The sequence below is a fragment of the Elephantulus edwardii genome, unplaced genomic scaffold (assembly GCF_000299155.1).
Source record: "Elephantulus edwardii isolate Elephantulus edwardi_28Jun2011 unplaced genomic scaffold, EleEdw1.0 scaffold00003, whole genome shotgun sequence".
Taxonomy (NCBI): domain Eukaryota; kingdom Metazoa; phylum Chordata; class Mammalia; order Macroscelidea; family Macroscelididae; genus Elephantulus; species Elephantulus edwardii.
In genome coordinates, this window is record NW_006399753.1 from 4,838,287 (window position 1) to 4,857,764 (window position 19,478).

General features: G+C 47.5%; 1 protein-coding gene across 1 annotated transcript in view; it reads left to right on the forward strand.

The window, feature by feature from the left end:
• Positions 1–19,478, forward strand: part of FAM135B (family with sequence similarity 135, member B) — a 139,055-nt gene that overhangs the window by 77,237 nt on the left and 42,340 nt on the right. Inside the window, exons 4-6 of the mRNA XM_006879268.1 lie at positions 1,078–1,148; positions 4,414–4,587; positions 8,240–8,366. Coding sequence (XP_006879330.1) covers positions 1,078–1,148; positions 4,414–4,587; positions 8,240–8,366 — 372 coding nt within the window. The remainder of the gene's footprint in view (positions 1–1,077; positions 1,149–4,413; positions 4,588–8,239; positions 8,367–19,478) is intronic.

Below are 19,478 nucleotides of genomic sequence, written 5' to 3' on the forward strand. Positions count from 1 at the left end.
ACCAGAACAACTATTAACACTTCCTTGGGAAAAGTACTGTTTGAATGTTCTTTAGAAAAGAGAAAAGCAAGATTTTAACTCATGGGCTTTGGAATGTTATCATGAGGTACCTGTTTATATGTTTAGTGAAGTGCAACAAGTTAGAAGCGAGAAGGATGATACTTCATCAGGCATACCTCGATCATGGCATCAGGAGGGTCCACCCGGCATAGCTCAGGGTCCATCTGACATACCTTAGGGTCCATCTGACATACCTTGGGTGTGGCATCAGTAGGGTCCATGAGGCATACCTCGAGCGTGCCATCAGGAGGGGCCACCTGGCATACCTCAGGGTACATCCGGCATACCTCAGGGTCCATCTAGCATACTTTGAGTGTGCCATCAGGAGGGTCCATCAGGCACACTTTGGGCATGGATGGCATAATGAGGGTCCATCTGGCATGGTTTGGGCGTGGATGACATCACAAGGGCCCATCTGATAGACTTGGGGCCTGTTATTAAGAGGAGCCAGTCCTAGAAGAAGGACAGCATACTCGGAAAAGCAGAGAGTCCGTCAAAATGCAGGAGACCCTCAGCGAGACACAGAGATGCCAGGAGTGACGGCATGCGGGCTTCAGAGCAGCGGAGACTGTGAGGCTGGAGCGGGGTGGGCGGGCTTTGTTCTGTACCGCGCAGCACTGATGAAGTCAGGGGGAGACATCCCAGTGGCACCTGACAGTAACAGTCTGGCTGACCACGTGCAATCTATGTGCCCGAGGAGCCCTGGTGGCACAGTGCTCAAGGGCTTAGCTAGTCTGTCCATGAGGACAGTGTAAGGTCAGATCACAGGGTCCCTATGAGTTGTAGGTGACATGATGACATGTGACATCCTCTAGCTGCCTGGCTGCCTGTCCAGCCCTTCCTCCTGGTCTCCGGGTGCCCCCTGCCTGAAGCCCTGCAGGCCTTGTGCTTTGATCATAAACACCTTGGTACCATGGCACTGAGATTATCCCTCTAGACCTTGAGAAGTAGAGCAGGTATGTTTTCTGGTTGGGAAGATCAGGCTCCTGAATTCCCATGCCTTTGTTTCTCTCACAGGTGGAAGACGCACTGAGTGAAGTGGATTTTCAACTCAAGGTGGACCTGCACTTCACGGACAGTGAGCAGCAGTGAGTGTCCCAAGCGCCTTGGTCCACAGTCCTTCAATGCCCCCTTCATCACCTCGGTAACCTTTAGGGCCACACTTATGTCCAGGAAGTCAGGAGTCCACTTCTGAGCAGACTTGGGGGCAGTCGGCTTACTAAAGGGGTGTGGGGTCACCCTGAGCCATGCACATTTTAAGCGTGTGGCTCAAATGCTGCATGCATGGAGACCCCGTGACTTCCTGGCCGCACTAGGCACTGTTTCCCTCTCCTCGTAGATGCCTTCGTTTATTTCACTGCAGCATTGAGCTTTTGGAGTAATAACTCTCTGAGGATGCAAACACAGGCCTCTGATCAAAGGAGGTTCCGCAGGCATTCAGCATCGCTGTGACAAATATCTGCTATTGTGTCTCAACTCCCTGAAAACTGAAAACCGTTGAGTTAATGAAGGGACAGCACCCTTCTTTGGCACAGTGTTCACTTTGAATCTGCGCCGGGGCTCCTTCCTCCTTCTCAGGGTGAACTGTCATATTACAAGGCTTTTCCGCAGCTCTTTCCAGAAATAAATAGCCTTGCCCCAGGTGTGACAGGGCCCAGGGTGCAATCAAGACCGTCAGCTCCATCCATTGCTTAATGTCTCTCCTTGCTCCTTTCTCCACCATACCCCATCTGGACCCTGTTGTCCTTGGGTAGGAGGCACCCAGCTCAGAAGAGAGGGACTGAGTGGGTGGTGTCCAGTCTTCTCCACCTCACGCCTGTGGTTTGTGATCCCTGCAGGGTCGGGTGCAGTGAAGATGCGGAGAGATGGAGAAGTGACTATAGTCCCTTGTTGACTCGCTCTCCATATGTGGACTCTGAGTCATGGCCCTCTCCTCTCTGAGGGTGTTTCTGGGTGTTCCCTGGCGTCAGCCCTTTCCCACAGCCTCCTCTTGCTATTCTCTGGTATAAGTGATCTCTTCTGAGGTGGGCTTGTGCGTCCCCTTGCAGGAAGCTCTTCTGGGAAGACTCGTATCCCAAGACCCCACATCTAGAGCCTGGAAAAGACACTTGGGTTGCTGGGTCTGTGGTAGAATTCTCGTTATCCAAATGGGAGACCTGGGTTCCATTCCTGACTGACGTATCTTACGTGCTGCCCTTATCTGTCTGTCTGTCGTGTTGTTGTAATGCTGAAAAGATTTCAGGGATGCTTTTGGACCAAGATGGTGTAGGAATAAGGACCTGGCATTTACCGCCAGGGAGACAGAGAATGAGACTCTCCTGTCCTCAGAGGAGTGAGTAATGGAGAAGCCTGTGTGTAGTACTCAATCCAGGCACATTAACTTCTGCACTCAGACTCCATGCTTATTAATTAGGAGTCAGTAGACGAATCCTTGCACTTCGCTAAGTCTCAGTGGGCTCGTTTGTAAAATGGGCATCTTTATAGAATGCACACCTCCTAAGTCTGTTCTGAAGATAAAGGCAGATCATATATACAGCAAGCCGAGTGCTGGGTCCACTGATGAAATGTCTTCTTCTATTTATGGCTCCTGGCTGCTGTGGGACTGGGATTTGGAGAGCAGCTTCCTCTCTGTAATGCAAGGCACTTAATAACAATCAGGAGGGGCATTTCCTGAGATTAGCTGAGAGAAAGAGGAAGCCAGAGGCTGGAGGAGAGTTGAAAATGCCATATTTTTTCATTTCCATAACTCAGAATTAAGGGTGATGAGTCCGCAGAGCACCTCCTGAGGGCACACGGTAGGGTTTAAAACATTTCTGGCTTCGTGGCGTCTTTATCTCCGTGCAGGCCGGGCAGTGAGCAGAGAGGACCATGGGGTCTAAACTCCGGGAATCAGGGATCGTGGCGTTCTCCTGGGCCAGCGGTGCTCACTGGGGTGGGACCATGTTGCTTCCCAAAATGTGTTTGGCAGTGTGGTGGCATGCGCTCCTGTAAGACCGGTGCTCAACTCTGGGTGTTGTTTTCAGGGTACTCCTCTCATAAAGATTTGCAACCGTGAAAACCTCGGGGCGGGGGAATCCACTCTCTGGCGATGGGTTTGGATGTGAGTTTGGAGACAGTTTGGTTGTCACGTGGTGCCGGGGAGGGTGCGATTGACACCCTGTGAGCGGAGAAGGGGAAGTAACCATCATCAGCAGGATTATATGGTCCCAACATCAAACTGCTGTGACTGAGAACCCCTGCGCCAGGCCACCCTCCGCTTTACAACCCCAACTCCGCAAAGGCCCATCTGACTGTACAGGCTCTCGCAGCCTCTGCTCTCCTTACAGCACATCTGCCGTGGAAAGTTCGATCAGAACAATCTTTATGTACAGCGCGGATAAGCAAAGCTCTGGAGGGCATCTTATCATCTGCGGGTTAAACACCAGGCTCTCCGGGTGTGTTGAGACACAATCCATCCTGAAGGTGGTGTGTAGTCCTTGATCTTCTGCAGCAAGCATTTGGAGCCCTCCTCGCTTTCAGTGAGCAAGCTCATGTCACCTGCATAGTGTGGGCTGTTGATGAGTCTTCCTCTACTCCTAGGGCTACATCCATCTTCCCAAGCCAGCTTCTCAAAGGATTCGTTCAGCGGGCAGACTGGATAGATAAGGAGAGAGGCTACAACCCTCACACACACTTTTTCTGATTTTAAACCTTGTCCTCTTCATGGTTCTAAACACACACGGCTGCTTGGTCTAGGATTAGGTTTCGTATGAGCATCATTAGGTGCTCTGGGACTCCCATTCTCAATATCAGCCGCAATAGTTATGATCCACACAGTCAGATGCCTTTGCATAGGCAATAAAGCACAAATAGACAGTCTTCTAGCATTCTTTGCTTTCGGTCAGGGTCCATCTGACATCAGCAATGATAGAACTCCCTAGTGCCATGGCCTCTTCTAACCCCAGCTTGAACTTCTGGCATTTCTCCTTCAAGGTATTATGCCGCCCGTTTTTGGATGATCTTCAGTGGCAAGCAGTATTTTGTTCGCATGTGAGAGTAATGATGTGTTGGATCTCCAGTCTTGTTAGGGTAACACAGTTCAGTCCCCAGGAGCAGCAGACATTCAGTGTGTCAATGGCTCGCATTAATAAGCCAACCTTTGCCCAGCCTCTCCATCATGCCAGATGCTGCTTGATGTCCCTGCGGTCTTCTCCTGCTCTTGGTTTCTTCACCCGCAGTCCTGGGGCAATCTTGTCCTTCAAGGAGCGTGTGTGTCCTGGAGCTGCCCTGGAAGCCCACCCCCTCCCTAACAGGAGCCCCCCCCACTAATGTGAGCCCACCTCTCACTAACGGGAGCCCCCCCTCGCTTTCCAGGCTGCGGGACGTGGCTGGAGCCCCCCTGATCAGCAGCCGCACGCTGGGCCTGCACTTCCACCCACGGACTGGGCTGCACCACCAGGTCCCGGTCATGTTCGACTACTTCCACCTGTCGGTCATCTCGGTCACGGTCCACGCCGCCCTGGTGGCACTGCAGCAGCCACTCATCAGGTACTGTGTCTGAGGGTGCTCTGATGTGGCAGCGGTCACTCGGGTCTGTACGCTTTAGGAGGGGGTGAGATGGGGGCTGTGAGGAGAGGTCGGCGCAGACAGGTATCGTGTGCCGGGGGAGGGCTAGACTCTGGGCTTCTCTGCAGGTAATGGGAAGGGTGAGCATGGGGGATGCAGTGTGTTGGCATGTATATGAGTTATGTCAATACATATGTGAGCATGACTGATATGTGCGTGTGGGTGTGCCTCGGTGTGTGTGCAACACACTTTTGTGTATGTTTGTGTATGGTATGTATGTGTGTAGTGTCTGTGTGTAGGACATGTATGTGTGTAGTGTCTGTGTGTAGGACATGTATGTGTGTGGTGTCTGTGTGTGCAGGACATGTTTGTGTGTGGTGTCTGTACAGGACATGTGTGTGTTGTCTCTGTGTTCAGGACATGTGTGTGTGGTGTGGGAGTGTGTGTGATATATGCCTGAGACACAGGTGTTTGCACGGTGTGGGTATGCGTCTGGCACATGTGTGTGGCATGTGTGCCTAACCCTGGCACCTGTGTGTACTTGTGTGTGGTTGTTGGTGTGGGGGAGTAGCTGGCACTGCAGCGCAGGGGGAGGTGATGTCCGAGGGTTAAGGGGACGTTGCATGAGGGCAGTGACTGAATGTCCGGCTTCCACGAGGAGACCAGCTTCACTTCTCAGTCGAGGCACCTCACGTGCAGCTGCCACTTGCCAGGGAGTCTTCTGTGCTGCTGTGATTCTGCACATGCTTCAACAGAGCCTCTAAGGGAAGGTAGACTAGGAAGAAAGGCCTGGCGACCTACTTCTGCAATATCAGCTGATGACAACCATGGGGTCACATGGTCCAGTTCCCACTGATCGTAAGGGTGGCGTGGGGCCAGCAGCATTGCTCTCATTGCTCATGGGACCATCACGAGTGAGGGCCCGACTCAGTAGCGTCTAACAGGAATGATCCGTGATGCATCAAGAACTGAGAAACTATTTGTTATAGAAAAGGGACATTGAAAGTCCTGGGGCAGGAGAAACCCAGGAGCCTAACCCGTTGCTGTTGAGCCAGTCCCAACTCACGGGGTCCTTGGAGGACAGAGCTGAAGCGCCTCCATGGACCCACGGCTCTGAATCTCTGCGGGAGCAGCCTGCCTCATCCTGGTTCTCTGCTACTGTTGGTGTGTTTGAACCACCAGCATTTGGCTGAGTAGCCGGATGCCTTAGCTCTTTGCTTCCAGAGCGTTGTGAGCCAAGGACGGGCTCCACTCCCTGTTCTGTAAAGACCTCTCCAGCAGCTGTGAGCAGAAGGTCCGTCAGAGTGGAGACAGGAGGTGGGGCACAGATAGTGACCACTGGCCATGGTGAGGAGTGCGACACCCACAGACGTGACAGAGAAAGCAGATTCCATCCCTTTGCTGCTGAAAGCCCTGATGGTGTTCTACTCAGGACTGCAGGCCCTGGAACCTCTCGGTTGGAAGCTGAACCTCCTGAAACAAAGTGTAGGCTGCAGGTTGATCTGCAGCCGCCTTGACAGCACAGAGCACAGAGAAAAATTCCCAAGAGGTACAGGGACTGCCCCAAGGAGGGGTAAAAATAGCACTGTCTTGTCTCCTGTGGGTTTGGCAGGAAGAATTCCTCCCGTGAGCTGCCAGGGACTGGGAACAAAGGCAACTCTTTAAGGTTGAGGAAGATACTTGTCAAGTAGAGCAAGCTCTAGCTTTTCTGGAAACCTGTTTTTAGCAACATTACTTAAATCTGATCAGTAGGAAACAGGTGTAAAATTAAAATTTAACCTCACAAAACCTTTACCTTTCCTGAAAGATACAGAAGAAAGGAGTTTAATTTTATCCTTCAGAAGGGTGCGATTGTATTTCAGTGGAGATCTCCAGATCCAGCAGAAGTTAATTGAAGGTCACACACAAATGATGAATGAATGAATAATACATTGTTTTACTTATTAACTTTCAGCCTGTGCCCTGCAAATGAAATTAGATGTTGAGGGGTCCATGAACATCTATACTCAGTCATGTTCCAATTTCTTTCTGGAATTTTCCTTCTATTCCTCTCCTAGTTAAATTCTGGACTTGCTTTCCATAAATATCAAATAAACTAAGGAGATTAATTTTTGAAAAATGAGCACTGATGTAATATGCTACATGTTGAGCTGTGAACTAACGGTCATCATTTCAAATCAGCTGGACACACGTTGCAAAATGCAACCAGGGCTCTGAGGAGATGGGCTGTTCCTTCCAAATGGTTTATTCCACAGCCTCCCTCGTACCGCTCCTCAAAACTCAAACAAAACCTGGAGCTGTCATTCTGCCTTATGCTGACCCCTATGACAGAGTGGAACTGCCCACCAGGTTTTCTTGGTCGAAGTCCTTGTGGAGGAAGCGTCATTAGCAATCTTCCTCATGCATGTGACACAACCTTCCTTGCTGAATGTAAAGAGAACTTGAAACGCTTAATGAAGAAGAGCAAGGACTATAATCTGCAGGACATATTACACTTCAACATAAAACAAAAATGCGCATGCCATGAAGAAATGGAGAAGAGATTGAAGCCAGGGATTTCATTTTGCTGGAACCTCAAATCAGTACCCATTGGAGAAAACAAGAATCATGAAAGCAATGTGTTGTACTGAACAGACACAATGACAAGAACCTCTTTAAGGAGCAGGGGAAGGAATTATGCTGCCAACATGAAGGTCCACAGCTTGAACTCACCAGTTACTTCATGGAAAAAAGAAGAGTAATCTTCTCTGTTACAATTTCCTGCCTCTGAAAACCTGCTAGAGAGTCAGCTGTGGGTTGGTTCCACCTTGATGGTAATAAACAATAACAACAACGGCGGTGAGGAGCGGAGCTGCTGTCCCAAAGGCACCGATTCTATGTAATCAGCTTCTCCATGGGAGCAAGATGGGCAGTCTCCTCTGCGATTCAGTTGCCTCTGAAAACCCACTGGAGGGTCAGCTGTGAGTTGGTTCTGGCTAGACAGCACACAACAACATTAAGAGCAAGGATGTCACATTAAAGGTGTGCTTGCCAAAAGCTATGATATTTTCAGTTGCTTCGTATACCTCTGAAGGTTGGACAAGGAATAAGGAAGACCAAAGAAGAAGTGCTGTCTTTGAAATGTGGTGTGGATAAAGAGCCTTGACGATACCATGGGATGCCAAAAAAAGTCTTTCTTGGAAGAAACGTAGCCAGACACAAAGGTGATGAGATCTCATGTGCACACTTTGGGGGTGTCAGCAGAAGGGGGAACTGTCCAGGGAAGGAATTGATGCGTGGACAAGGAGGGGCTCAGCAGATGGCAGGCAGAGCCTCAGTGAGAGAGATCGGCTTAGTGGCTGCAATAACGAGCGTGAACACGGAGTTTGGAAGGAGGGCACCCTATGAGGGGAGGGTCATTGTGTTGTACATCAGGTTGCTGTGAGTCAGGTTGCTGTGAGCTACTCAAAGGCAGCTGGCAGCAACAACAGCCTCTTCGGAAAGAGACTACCAAGCGTTTTTGTCCAGGTGAGTTTGAATTGCCAGCCTTTCATTTAGTAGTCAGCTGTAAACTTCATCAAAATTTGAAGATCTTTCATTGAAGAGATGAATTAATGGTGCCATCTCTTTCTTGCTGTCTTCACTTCTCTCTTAGTTTCGCTCGTCCAGGAAGAGGCTCGTGGCTTGGCAAAGGTGGTCTAGATGCTGGGCCCGAACAGTCCGGCATGTCTCTGGAGAACCTGGTGTTTGGCGCTGGATACTGTAAGCCGACCTCATCAGAGGTAAGGTCTTCGTGGGGCAGCCCCACACTTTGCAATATTTATCTTCTCTGTGAATTCCTAGCTTCTTCCAAGCATTCTGTTTAGAGACTCTTTGCCATGTCTGCCCCTTCCTTTCCTTTGTCCATCCATTCCTTCCTTTTATTACTCACACTCATTAAACACACCCTTGTGCCAGCCCTTGGACTAGAGTCAGGGACTGCTTCATTTGCTACCCCTTCCCTACGGCTCCTCGGAGAAAGTCGTGGAGGAAACAGTGGAAGTCCTTGACCTTGGAGCCATGCCTGGCCACACCTGGCACCATCCCTCATTGCCTGCTTCTTCGAGCTTCTGATCTGAGTGGTTTATTCTCTGTCCCCAGCACTGTGACCCACGTGATGCCCACTCCCTGTCCTCTCTTCCTGATCAGCATGCACCAGGGTCTTTGGTGATGTGCAGCCTGTGTCCACATATACACTGTCTGTGGGCAACGTTCTCCTGCACTAACACATGATGTGTTTTGATAAGTGCAGTGTTGGCGCTAGTCAGGCAGTCAGATGAGTGAGCAATGCCGCCCGCGCTCGGACCGCCTCCATCAGATGGGCTCTATCTTCTGTGCGGCTGGGCTCCGTGCCCACACTGGCCAAGGCATCGGGCTGGAATGGCCCTGTGACATCTCCCTTCCCAGCTCTGAGCCCAGCCAGCAGGTCTGACCAAGGAGGCTGCCCAGGCTGTGTCACCTGCTGGTCTGAGCTGCCATGTTGCATGTTAACCTGGGACACGTGAGGGACAGGTTGCCAGGACCCTCCTGTAGGACAGGGCCTGGAGGTAGTCACCTAGGTGCTGAGAAGGGGCAGCATGAGAGATAAGTAGAGCCTCTTTGAAGGTGGATCCGGTGCCTGGTCTCCCCCAGTCACGGAGCCTCTGGCACAAGACCCAGGAGGAGAGAGGGAAGCAGTGGCTGGATCTCCACGCAGGCATGCAGGGTTCAGGGCTCCACCATGGCGCAGGCATGCTTGACGCCATGCTTGCTCCGTGTCCCCAAGCCAGGCACAGACTCATCCGTGTGCAGTGCTTGCTGGAATGTGCGCAAGGGCTGCCCTGACGCTGAGGTGCTGGCAGCGGGCTCCCCAGAGCCAGCCCTGCCCTGGAGCTCCTCATGAGACCTTTGTGTTATCACATCACAGCCCAGCTGCTCACACCAGCAAGTCCTGCTCTTCCCACTGTGCTGAGGTCACAGGCTCTCCCCGGAAGCCTGCCGCTGGGAAATCCACAGGAAAACAGCCAACAATGTTTCTAGGGGTTCTGAGCCAGGGCCTTTTGTGTTCTCAAGACACATCCCTCTAGACAAAGACTCTAGCAGACCTGATAGCGGCCCAGCATCTGCTTTAAGGCTCACTACACCTCCCTAGATCTGGAGCAGGGATCACCTCCTCCAGGAAGCGCTCTTGGATTTTCTAGGAAAAATGTTCCCTTTCCCTGGTGCCTTCTGCACAGTCAGTCCTGGGCATTTCTCTGGGATTGCCCTGCTTCCTATCCCAGCGCTCCAGGCTCTGACAGTGCATGGGGACACTCAGTGCATGTGTGCTGAATGAGTGCTGGACACAGGCCTGCCTGTTGTTTGTGCAGGCCACTGAGCGTGGAGAGACCTCTGCCCTGCAGGTGGGTCACTGCCTCATATAGCAGGGGACAGCAGGAGTGTCAGGGCACCTCTGCGGACATTGAGGTGGCAGCTGGAGCATTGCTTTGAGGATCCAGGCCTGGAGTACGTTGTGGGTCTTTCTAGCCCACAGGTAAGGAGGCATCCACATTCCACGCTCCGTCTCCACTGTCAGGCCTGTGGTGATGTGAAGCAGAGAGGATTCTGGCTTCGTGTCTCCTTTCTGCTAAATGTCCTGCGACAAAGGAGGTCTCACCCACCCACCCACTGTAAAGTGGGCCTCGGCGAGAGAGACCACAGGAGTGACTGTCTGTGAGCGATTTACACAGCTGCTCCGAGCAGACACGCGACACGGTGGGGTTCTTGCCCTCCTTTGCTTTCTTGCCTTGGTTTCCTGAGGAGCTGTGTCTCTAAGCAGACATCTGGTCTCATACTAGAGTCCAGGAGCCTTCTCTGGTGATGCTTCTCTGCTCTGCTCTGAGAGCTTAGCTCAGGAGTTCTCTGCAGAGTAAGATTCTTTTCCTGTGGCTCCTCCATTTGGTGGCCATCCAGTCGTGCTGGCTCAATGTCTGTACCCACCTGCACCTTCCTGTTGCAGACCGAGGGTCCCAAAGAATGGAATAATTTTATAATTATTAATAATGAGACAAACAGCCAGGAATGTGATAGAACAGAGAGAATAAAACAGGGGGCCAGCAGTTCTCGACTGAAGACCCCAAGCCAAGCTTCTCTGTGTCTTTATTGAAAATTATCAGGAAGTAAATCACAAAGAGAATTCAATGCAAATGAAGCCAAGCTCTTTCTATTGAAAACCTGCTTGACTCAGGAAGGAAGGGTTCACAAAGGCAAGAATTTGGTTTACCCTTAACTATTAACCTTGATGCCTCAGGGTGAACTCTAGCTCAGGAAGTAACACTCCCTCTGTAGGGGGCCCCTTGCTGTCTCATGTCTTGCAGGGAACAAACAGCTCATTTTCTAGGATCTGCCACAAGAGAAATCCTAACTTAAATATCTGTAATTCCTTCAATTCCTGAACAAGGGTTTTCATATAATATTTGGTATAAAGTTTGGCTTCCCATACCTTCCCATCAAGTAAGGACCGTGAGCAAGGAGTGAGACCCCCGCCCCTCCCTGGGAGGTCTCCTCAGCCCCGGAACTCTTAGCAATGACTTGACTACACAGATGGCAGCATGAGCTCCAGGGTAAGGGGGGTAACGGAGCAGGTGTTCCTGCCGACCACGCTTCCCAGCAGAGGCATCCGGGGTCTGTCAGCGGAAGGTGGCTCCATGGGAGGAAACATGCGGAGCAGGGTAGCCCGCACGCCTGGTCCCTCTCGCAGCAGTGCTGAGCCCTCACGTCTCAGATCCATTGTTTTGTGATGTTTTAACAGACATGATGTGCTCAGTGAAGGTTATTGTAAGCCACAGACTTAAAGCCCATTCTGCTCCACCAACTCAGTTGTAAATCACTTTTGGCTTCAGTGAAATACCTTATTTTATTCTAACGAAGTTTTTATTATTATGACATTTTATTATCAGTGTCTTCTTTATTATTTTAATTGTGATTTTAGTGAAAGTTTACAAAGGTTTGTTTTCATTCACTCATTCCCAGACATATCCTTCGTCTCCCTCCCCCAGATCCCTTTGAAATGCTTGTCCTTCTCCAGACTGTGAATTGCCAACATTAGTGTCCAGTTGTCCATTCCTGTCAGGTTGTACATCCTTCCCACTACTCCAGAGCAGAGTTCACGACCTACCCATTCCTCTCCTGCTCCCTCCCCTCCCTTATTGAATCTATCTTAAGGACATGACACTGGTCCTATGCAGTAGTTGCCCTTTTTTGACTGAGATGGTACAATTCCTGAGGGATGTATTAATTTTAAAAAGTAGCAAATGGAAATACTGGTTGACCCAGCTATCCCAGCGCTGGGAAGATAACCTAAAGAAATCAGAGCTGTGACACAAATAGATGTATGCACAGCCATGTTTATTGCAGCGTTATTCACAATAACAAAGAGATGGAGACATCCCAAGTGTCCATCAAAAACTGAATGATGGAGAGATGCTGGGATATATTGACACAGTGGACTATATTAGGCAGCACTGAAAAACAATGAACTCGTAAAACAGTAAACAACATGACTAAGTCTGAAAGACTCTGCTGAGTGAAATGTTATCAGTATTTTATAAATCATGACCTTGAATGTCTACAAGTGGACATCAAAAAGGGAATGTCAGTAAATGACAAGTTTCACAGCAATAGGAGCTGTCTTACTGTTCTATGCAGCAGTGTGTTGTGTGGTGCACGTCACAGACAGTAAGAGCTTCAGAAGAACAAACGCAGCTAGGCCTGAGTGCAGTCCCTGGGAACCCGAGCTCTGATGCACCGTCAGTCACAGGGGCTCCTGTGTCACCTCTGGCTGAAGGAGAGCTGATGTCTTCCCCACCTTGTGCCGAGAAGAGTAAGTGGAATTAAGTGTGTGACGGCCTTGAACCCAGAGCTTGTCACATGGGGCCCAGTTCAGGCCTCTCTGCTGGGGACCTTTTCTCCTTCTGGTTTTTCCTGAAAGCTGCAGTGCGCTGCACTCATGCTGGCCTGGTCTCCTGCGTGGGGCTGCTTCCTAGACAGAAGGACCTGCTTCGGCACCAAGGGAGCCTGGGCAGCACCAGGGGTTAAGTGGGTACTCACCACAAAGCTGATGGTTTCAAAACCATCAGTGGAGTCACAGAAACCCAAGCAATTTGCTTCCTTCCACAAAACTTGAAAATACGTTGCTGTCAAGTTGGTCCTGAACCATAATCACCCTTCTGGATAGAAAGAAACTTCCCCAAAAGATTTCTAAGACTGTAATATTTAAAACAAAAAAAAATTAGAGAAAAAGGTTTATTAAGGCATTAAGAGAGAGGCGTAGCTAGTGAATGGCAGGTAGGCCCTGTAACAGTTAAAATGAAGAAGAAAATGGACAAAGAGGGAGAAAGAATACCCAGAAAGACAAGATTGAAACCAAAACTTATACCATGATGTCAGCAGAAAAGAAGAGAAAGAGCAAGACTGCAACCTTTTTAGAAGCAGACCGCACATCCTTACTGCTATGATGCAGATGGTAATCTCAGTCAACCTTTCATTTAACAGCGGAACAGTTAGCCACTGTCCTTCTAGGCCTCCTCTCAGTAAATATTTCAGCCAAGAAAACACTCTGAAGTACTTCTACTGTTTATCACACGGGTGTCATGAGTTAGAATGAACATGATAGCAACATTTGCATGTGTCATTCTTGTGTTGTGTACCGTTGAATTGGATCCTACCTACAGCTGACCCTCTGGAGGGTTTTCAATCATGTCAGAGGAGACTACCCATCCTTCTCCCCCATATGAGTGGTATTCTATATTCTAATATACCTTGGCATTTTAATCTAGTTGGGGCTGGGTTTTTCCCCCCCCATTAGAATATTAGATACTGGGTGGTTTAAAGTCAGGAAAAGTGTGTCAGGGTTGTAAGCTTTTACCATTCAATCTGTAAACTGAGCAAATAATCCAAGAAGCTGACGTAGATGGGGGGAAATGTGGCATCTGGATTTAGGGACAATTCATGAACAAACTATAGTACACATATCACAATGTTCTGCGTGCTTGAACGAGCAGACGACTTGAAGAACTTACTGGTGAAACTCAAAGACAATAATAGCGATACAGATTACACTTTAACAGAAATCAACCAAAACGCTTCCCAGTGGGACCAACAGGCCGTATTATAATGAAGATAAGTTGAAGTTGACCACAGTTTCATTTCACTTGGATCCACAATTAATGCCTGTGGGAGCCTCAGTCAAACAAACAATGTATTGCATTAGGAAAACCTACTGCAAAAGACCTCTTCAAAATGTTAAAAAGAAAGATACTATTTACAGGAATAAGATATGCCTGGTGCAAGCTATGATATTTGCATTTGCTTCATAAACACAGTAAAGGGAAACATGAATAAGGATGTCTGTAAAATAATGGCTGCCTTTCAATAATGGTATTGGCTGAGAATATAGAATATACAATAGACTATCAGGAGGAATAAATCTGTCTTGGAAGAAATACATCCAGAATATACTTTAGGAATAGGTGATACTTTGTCTTGTATACACGGGGCGTGATGTTAGGAAAGGACCAGTCACTGGAGAAGGACATTATGCTTGGTAAAGTGGGAGGTTATTAAAAAAGAGGAAAATCGTTAAGCAATGCAGTGGATTGGCCTGGTGTCTGCAACAACGCGCTTGGACATGGCAATGCCTGTGAGGATGGCACAGGACAGGGTCATGTTTCTTTCTACTGATGTCAGACAAGAGCAGCCACGCTTTGGACATACTGAAATCCTCAAGTCAATACCCATTTAGTAACAGTGGAATCATAGTGTGTGTCTTCTATTCCCATGGAGACGAAATCTCCAGTGTTCTGCCTTGAGATTCCCCAAGGCCTCCACCAATATGACACATGCTAGGAGGCCTGTGGAGAAGCACCTGGCATTTCCTTGCTTTTATGACCGTGGTCAGCTCATCCCACCATGTTTATTGTTGGGATTTCAGAAAAGATTTTACTTTATTGTTTGGTTCAATGTCATCACTTTTTCAAAGGTCATATTGTCTTTTCCTAGCAAGGTAATTCTTCACTGCATTGCCTGATCTGAGGGGGTACTATTCACCTCATGCTTGTGCGGGGGTACAGGACACTGAACAGGGTCTCCGGAATGTAGACTCAATGGCTATAATACACCTTAGGAGACAAGAAACCCAGGGCCAGGGGAAAGGAAGACTTAGGCTTTGAGCAAGGAACCACAGTGGAATAATTACTATGCACTTGGCTGCCAACCAAAAGGTTAGTTGTTCAAACCCACCCAGCAGCTCCACGGGAGAATTACTTAACAATCTGCTCTTGTAAAGATCACCGGGTGGGAAACTCTATTCTACTTTGTCATATGAGCTTGTTACAGGTCACAGGGTGCTTAAACACACACGATGATGGTGTTTATTGAGTAACTACTATCTTCTGTATGAAGCACTCAGTTTTGCTAATAAGATCCCTCCTGAGGTGTCTCTGTCCCTGAAAGGGTCTCACTGTGAGCTGCAGTCTACAGACAAGGACGTTGGAAGCATCTGAAGAGCAGGCATCGTTCCTAAGAGCACATATCTGAGCTAAGATCCCAAGCCTGCAATCAGCAATTCTAGAGCGATTGTTTCCTTTTGGGTAACAGCCTCCATTTATGCGTTTAGTGAATTAATTGGGAATTCTGAACCACAGACAGCGCTGGCTCTATTGTTCTCCTGGTGAATGTATTTGAAGTGACTGACACGTAGTAAATATTGAATAAATGGAGCTTATCCTTCCGGCTCTATTTCCCTTACTCTTTTAGTGCAGCAACAATTAGAAATCACAGAAGTAGAATTATTACTGTTTCTTTTCACTAATTTACACAATCAATTATTAGTTAATTCAAGAATTACATGTGCTACATTCAGTCGTTTCCCTGCCCCACGTCTCATTGCATGCGTATTTGTGAGTATTCCGAGTTGTCGAGTGTGCATAAACATGACGGGTGCTTTCATGAAACTCTAGCAATTGTACTTACTCTGCTAGGAAGGCTTAACTATATTTTCCATTAAGAGTTTCATTGTTGTCTGGTAGAAAGAAGTGGTTCTTATAATAGAAACAAGAATTCACTGAACTGAAAACCCAGCCTAGGAGAACTCCTGTCTTATTCTCTGCCCATGACTCTTCGATGGTGCTGTTTGGCTTCTTGTCTGTTCTCATTGTACCTCCACGTGTACTGAAAAGTCAAGGAGGCAGGGCCCACACATGCCTTTATGAACACACTGTGTCTTCAGTGCTTCATCCAGTGCCTGCACCATGTGAGGACACTCAATTATTACTACTAGGCAGAGGGGTGAGTGAGGGAGCAAGTACATGGCCTCATGAGAAAGGCTAGATGCACAGGTTATTTTTCCAAACACTTCATCCAATTGTAAGCTCTTTTTTTGTGATTTGAGCAAAAGGTTATGTAGGAAATTGGTTTTCCATTCAATAATTCATGTACTTTATGAGTAGCATCTCCACATTGTAGTAGCACCTTCCCACTTCATGTATGTGTTTCTGCCAAGTGCACTACATCTTGTTTACCCTCAATAGCTAAGCAGAATGGAGCCTGGTTCACAATGGCTTGGAAGATGCTCTTTATATTTTGTTATGCAGAGAGATATTGATGACTCCAGACATAAAGCAAATGTTTTTCCATTTGGTGTTTGTTGTGGAACCTGGTGAAACAATGAATTACACTGGGTGGCTAACCCAAAGGTTGACAGTTCAAACCTACAAGTTTTTTCCATAATGGAGTGTTGGAATAATCTGTTTCTATAAAGAGTTACAGCTTTGGAACCCCCCTGTTGGATAGTTCTATGCTGTTCTTTAGAATTGCTATGAGTTTCAATCTACTTGGTGGTGGTAGGTTGGGTTTAATAGTTTCAGTCAAGGTAAAATTTATTCCTCAATGACTTTATAGTCTCCTCTTCCTTGTTTGATAGTATAGAGAATTGTATCCCATATTGATCTCATTTTGTTTCCCAAGAGAATTTTTAGAGAAATTCATACTTGTTCATGCCAGCTGGGTTTAGAAGAGGTCTTGGCACTAGGAACATTATTACCAATGTCAGGTGGATCTTGGCAGAAAGCAGAGAGCATCAGAAAAATGTCTGTGTTTCATTGACTATGCGAAGGCATTTGACTGTGTGGGTCACAATAAATTGTGGCTGACCTTGAGGAAAATTGTTAAGAACACTTGATCTTACTTGTACGAAACCTATACCAAGAAGCAGTCCTCAGAACAGAGCAAGGAAATACTACATGGTTCAAAATCAGGAAAGGAGTGTGTCAGGGATGCATCCGGTCCCTGTACCTTTTCAATCTGTGTGTAGGACAGATCATTCGGGAAGTGGGGCTTTATGAGGAGAAGTGTGGCCTCAAGATTGGAGGAAGACTAATTAACAACCTACGATGTGCAGATGACACAACCTTGGTTGCTGAAACTGAAGAAGACCTGAAGCACTTGCTGCAAAACGTCAAGGACTATAGTCTTCAGTATGGATTGAAGCTCAACATCAAGAAGACTAAAAGATTCTCACTACTGAGCCAATTTGCAGAACCATAATAGATGGGGAAGAGATGGAGGTTGTTAGCAATTGCAGCTTTCTCAAATCCACAATCAACACTCTTAACACCAACAGTCAGGAAATCAAAAGACGAATTGCATTGGGAAAATCTGCTGTCATGAATCTCTCCAGAGTGCTGAAGAGCAACGATGTCAATCTAGATACAAAGGTGTATCTAATCCAGGCCGTGGTTTTCTCAATTGCTTGTTATGCTTCAGAGAGTTGGACAATGACTAAGGATGACAGAAGAAAAAAGGATGCCTTTGAGTTGTGGTGCTGGAGAAAAGTCGTGAACATACCATGGACTGCCAAAAAAAAAAGAAATCTGTCTGTCTCGAAGAGGGTGAAACCAAGTCTCTCCTTGGAGACCAGGATTTTGAAGCTCTGCCTCATTTACTTTGGTCATGTGGCCAGGAGAGATTGGTCCTTGGAGAAGGACATCATGCTTGGAAGGGTGGACAGACAGTGTAGGAGAAGAAGACCCTGGAGGAGATAGATTGATACAGTAACTGGGGAAATGGGGGTTGACGTGTTGGAGTTAGAGTGGCTTAGGACAGGGAAAGGTTCAGAGCTGCTGTACATCACAGGTGACTCAGTGGCATGTAACAACAGTAACATACTATCACAGGTTTGGAAGCAGGAGTGGCATCTATTCTTAAATAACATGCTTATAATGATGGTTGAAGAGGGGCTCCAGGCCTTTTCTTCATGGGGTCGCTGTGAGTCATGCTCATCTCGAAGGCATTCAACAACAACGTATCTGCTAGAATGCCTTTTGTCCATTCCCAAGAAAGGTGATACAATAGACTGTGCAAGTGATTGGACAATATTATTAATATCACAAGCTATCAAAATATTGCTGAAGATCATCACAAAACAGCTACAACAGGACATTGACGGAGAACTGCCAGAAGTTCAGGCTGGGCTTAGAAGAGGTTAGGGCACCAAGGTTATCATTTCTGCTGTCAAATGGATCCTGGCTGAAAGCAGAGAATACCAGAAGAATGTCTATTTGTGTTTATTGAGTATGCAAAAACATTTTATTGCGTGGATTGTAACAAATTAATGGTTAACATCGAGAAGAATGGGAATCCCAGAACACTTAAATGTGCTCATGAAAAAAATCTCTACCTAGATCAAGGAGCTGTTGTCTGAATGGAGTCGGAATATTGCATGGTTTGAATCGGGAAGAATATGCTTCAGGGTTCTATCCTTTCTCCAAATCTATTCAATCTGTATTCTGGGAAAATAATTTGTGAAGCTGGATTCAGTGAAGAGGTTTGTAGCATCAGGACTGGAGGAAGACTCATCAACAACCTGCGTTATCCAGATGACATAACCTTGCTTGCTGAAAATGAGGAGAGGAAACATTTGCAGCAGAAGCTCAAGGAATCCAGTCTTCACTATGGATTGAATCTCAACACCAAGGAAATAATGTGGCTCACCACAAGAGTAACAGTCAACATTATGATAGATGGAGAAAAGACTGGAAGCTGTCAATGATTTCGTCTTGCTCAGATCAACAATTAACACCCTTGGTAGCAGCAGTCAAGAAATCAGGACATGGATTGCACTGAGCAAGTCTGCTGTCAGGAACTTCTCCAAAACACTGGAAAGCAATGATGCCAGTTTGAAGACTAAGGCATGCCTAAGTCAGCCAGGGTCTTCTTCATCACCAGCTGTGCCTCAGAGAGCTGATGATGAATAAAGGTGACAGAGAATTGAGGCCTTTGAGTTGTGTGTCGGAGAAGAGCTCTGACTATCCCATGGACTGTCAACAGAACAAACAGGCATTGTTTGTGACTCAGTGTATATGTGTGAGATCAAGTGTTGGGAGTGTTTTCTGTAATAATTATTGCCAGCTAGCTCCAGTATTTCTGTTATGCATATGCTTTCAGGAGTAGCTTCCCATTTCGTCCTTTTCCAGTGTTTGATTACTCCAGGCTTAAGAAATAGGTATATTTTATATGGAGCTCTGCTGATAGAGTGATAGAAGATTGCCAGCCAAACGGAAGTGAGTTGAATCCATCAGGTGATCTGTCAGGACAAGCTCTTCAAAGACACAACTGCAACATGCTTTCCTCCCATTGCTCTCAAGATGGACCAGCGCAGAGCTGAGCCTGGAACACTGGGAAGAGATGGCCCATCTGTCTTCCGAGAGGTCTCAGGGGGATTTGAACCAGCTGTTTTTAGGTTAGCAGTACAACTCTATACTAACTGCACCACGAGAGCACCATATGTGTGTGCATGCGTGTGTGTATGCATAGGATTCAATCAGATTGATTTGATTGAT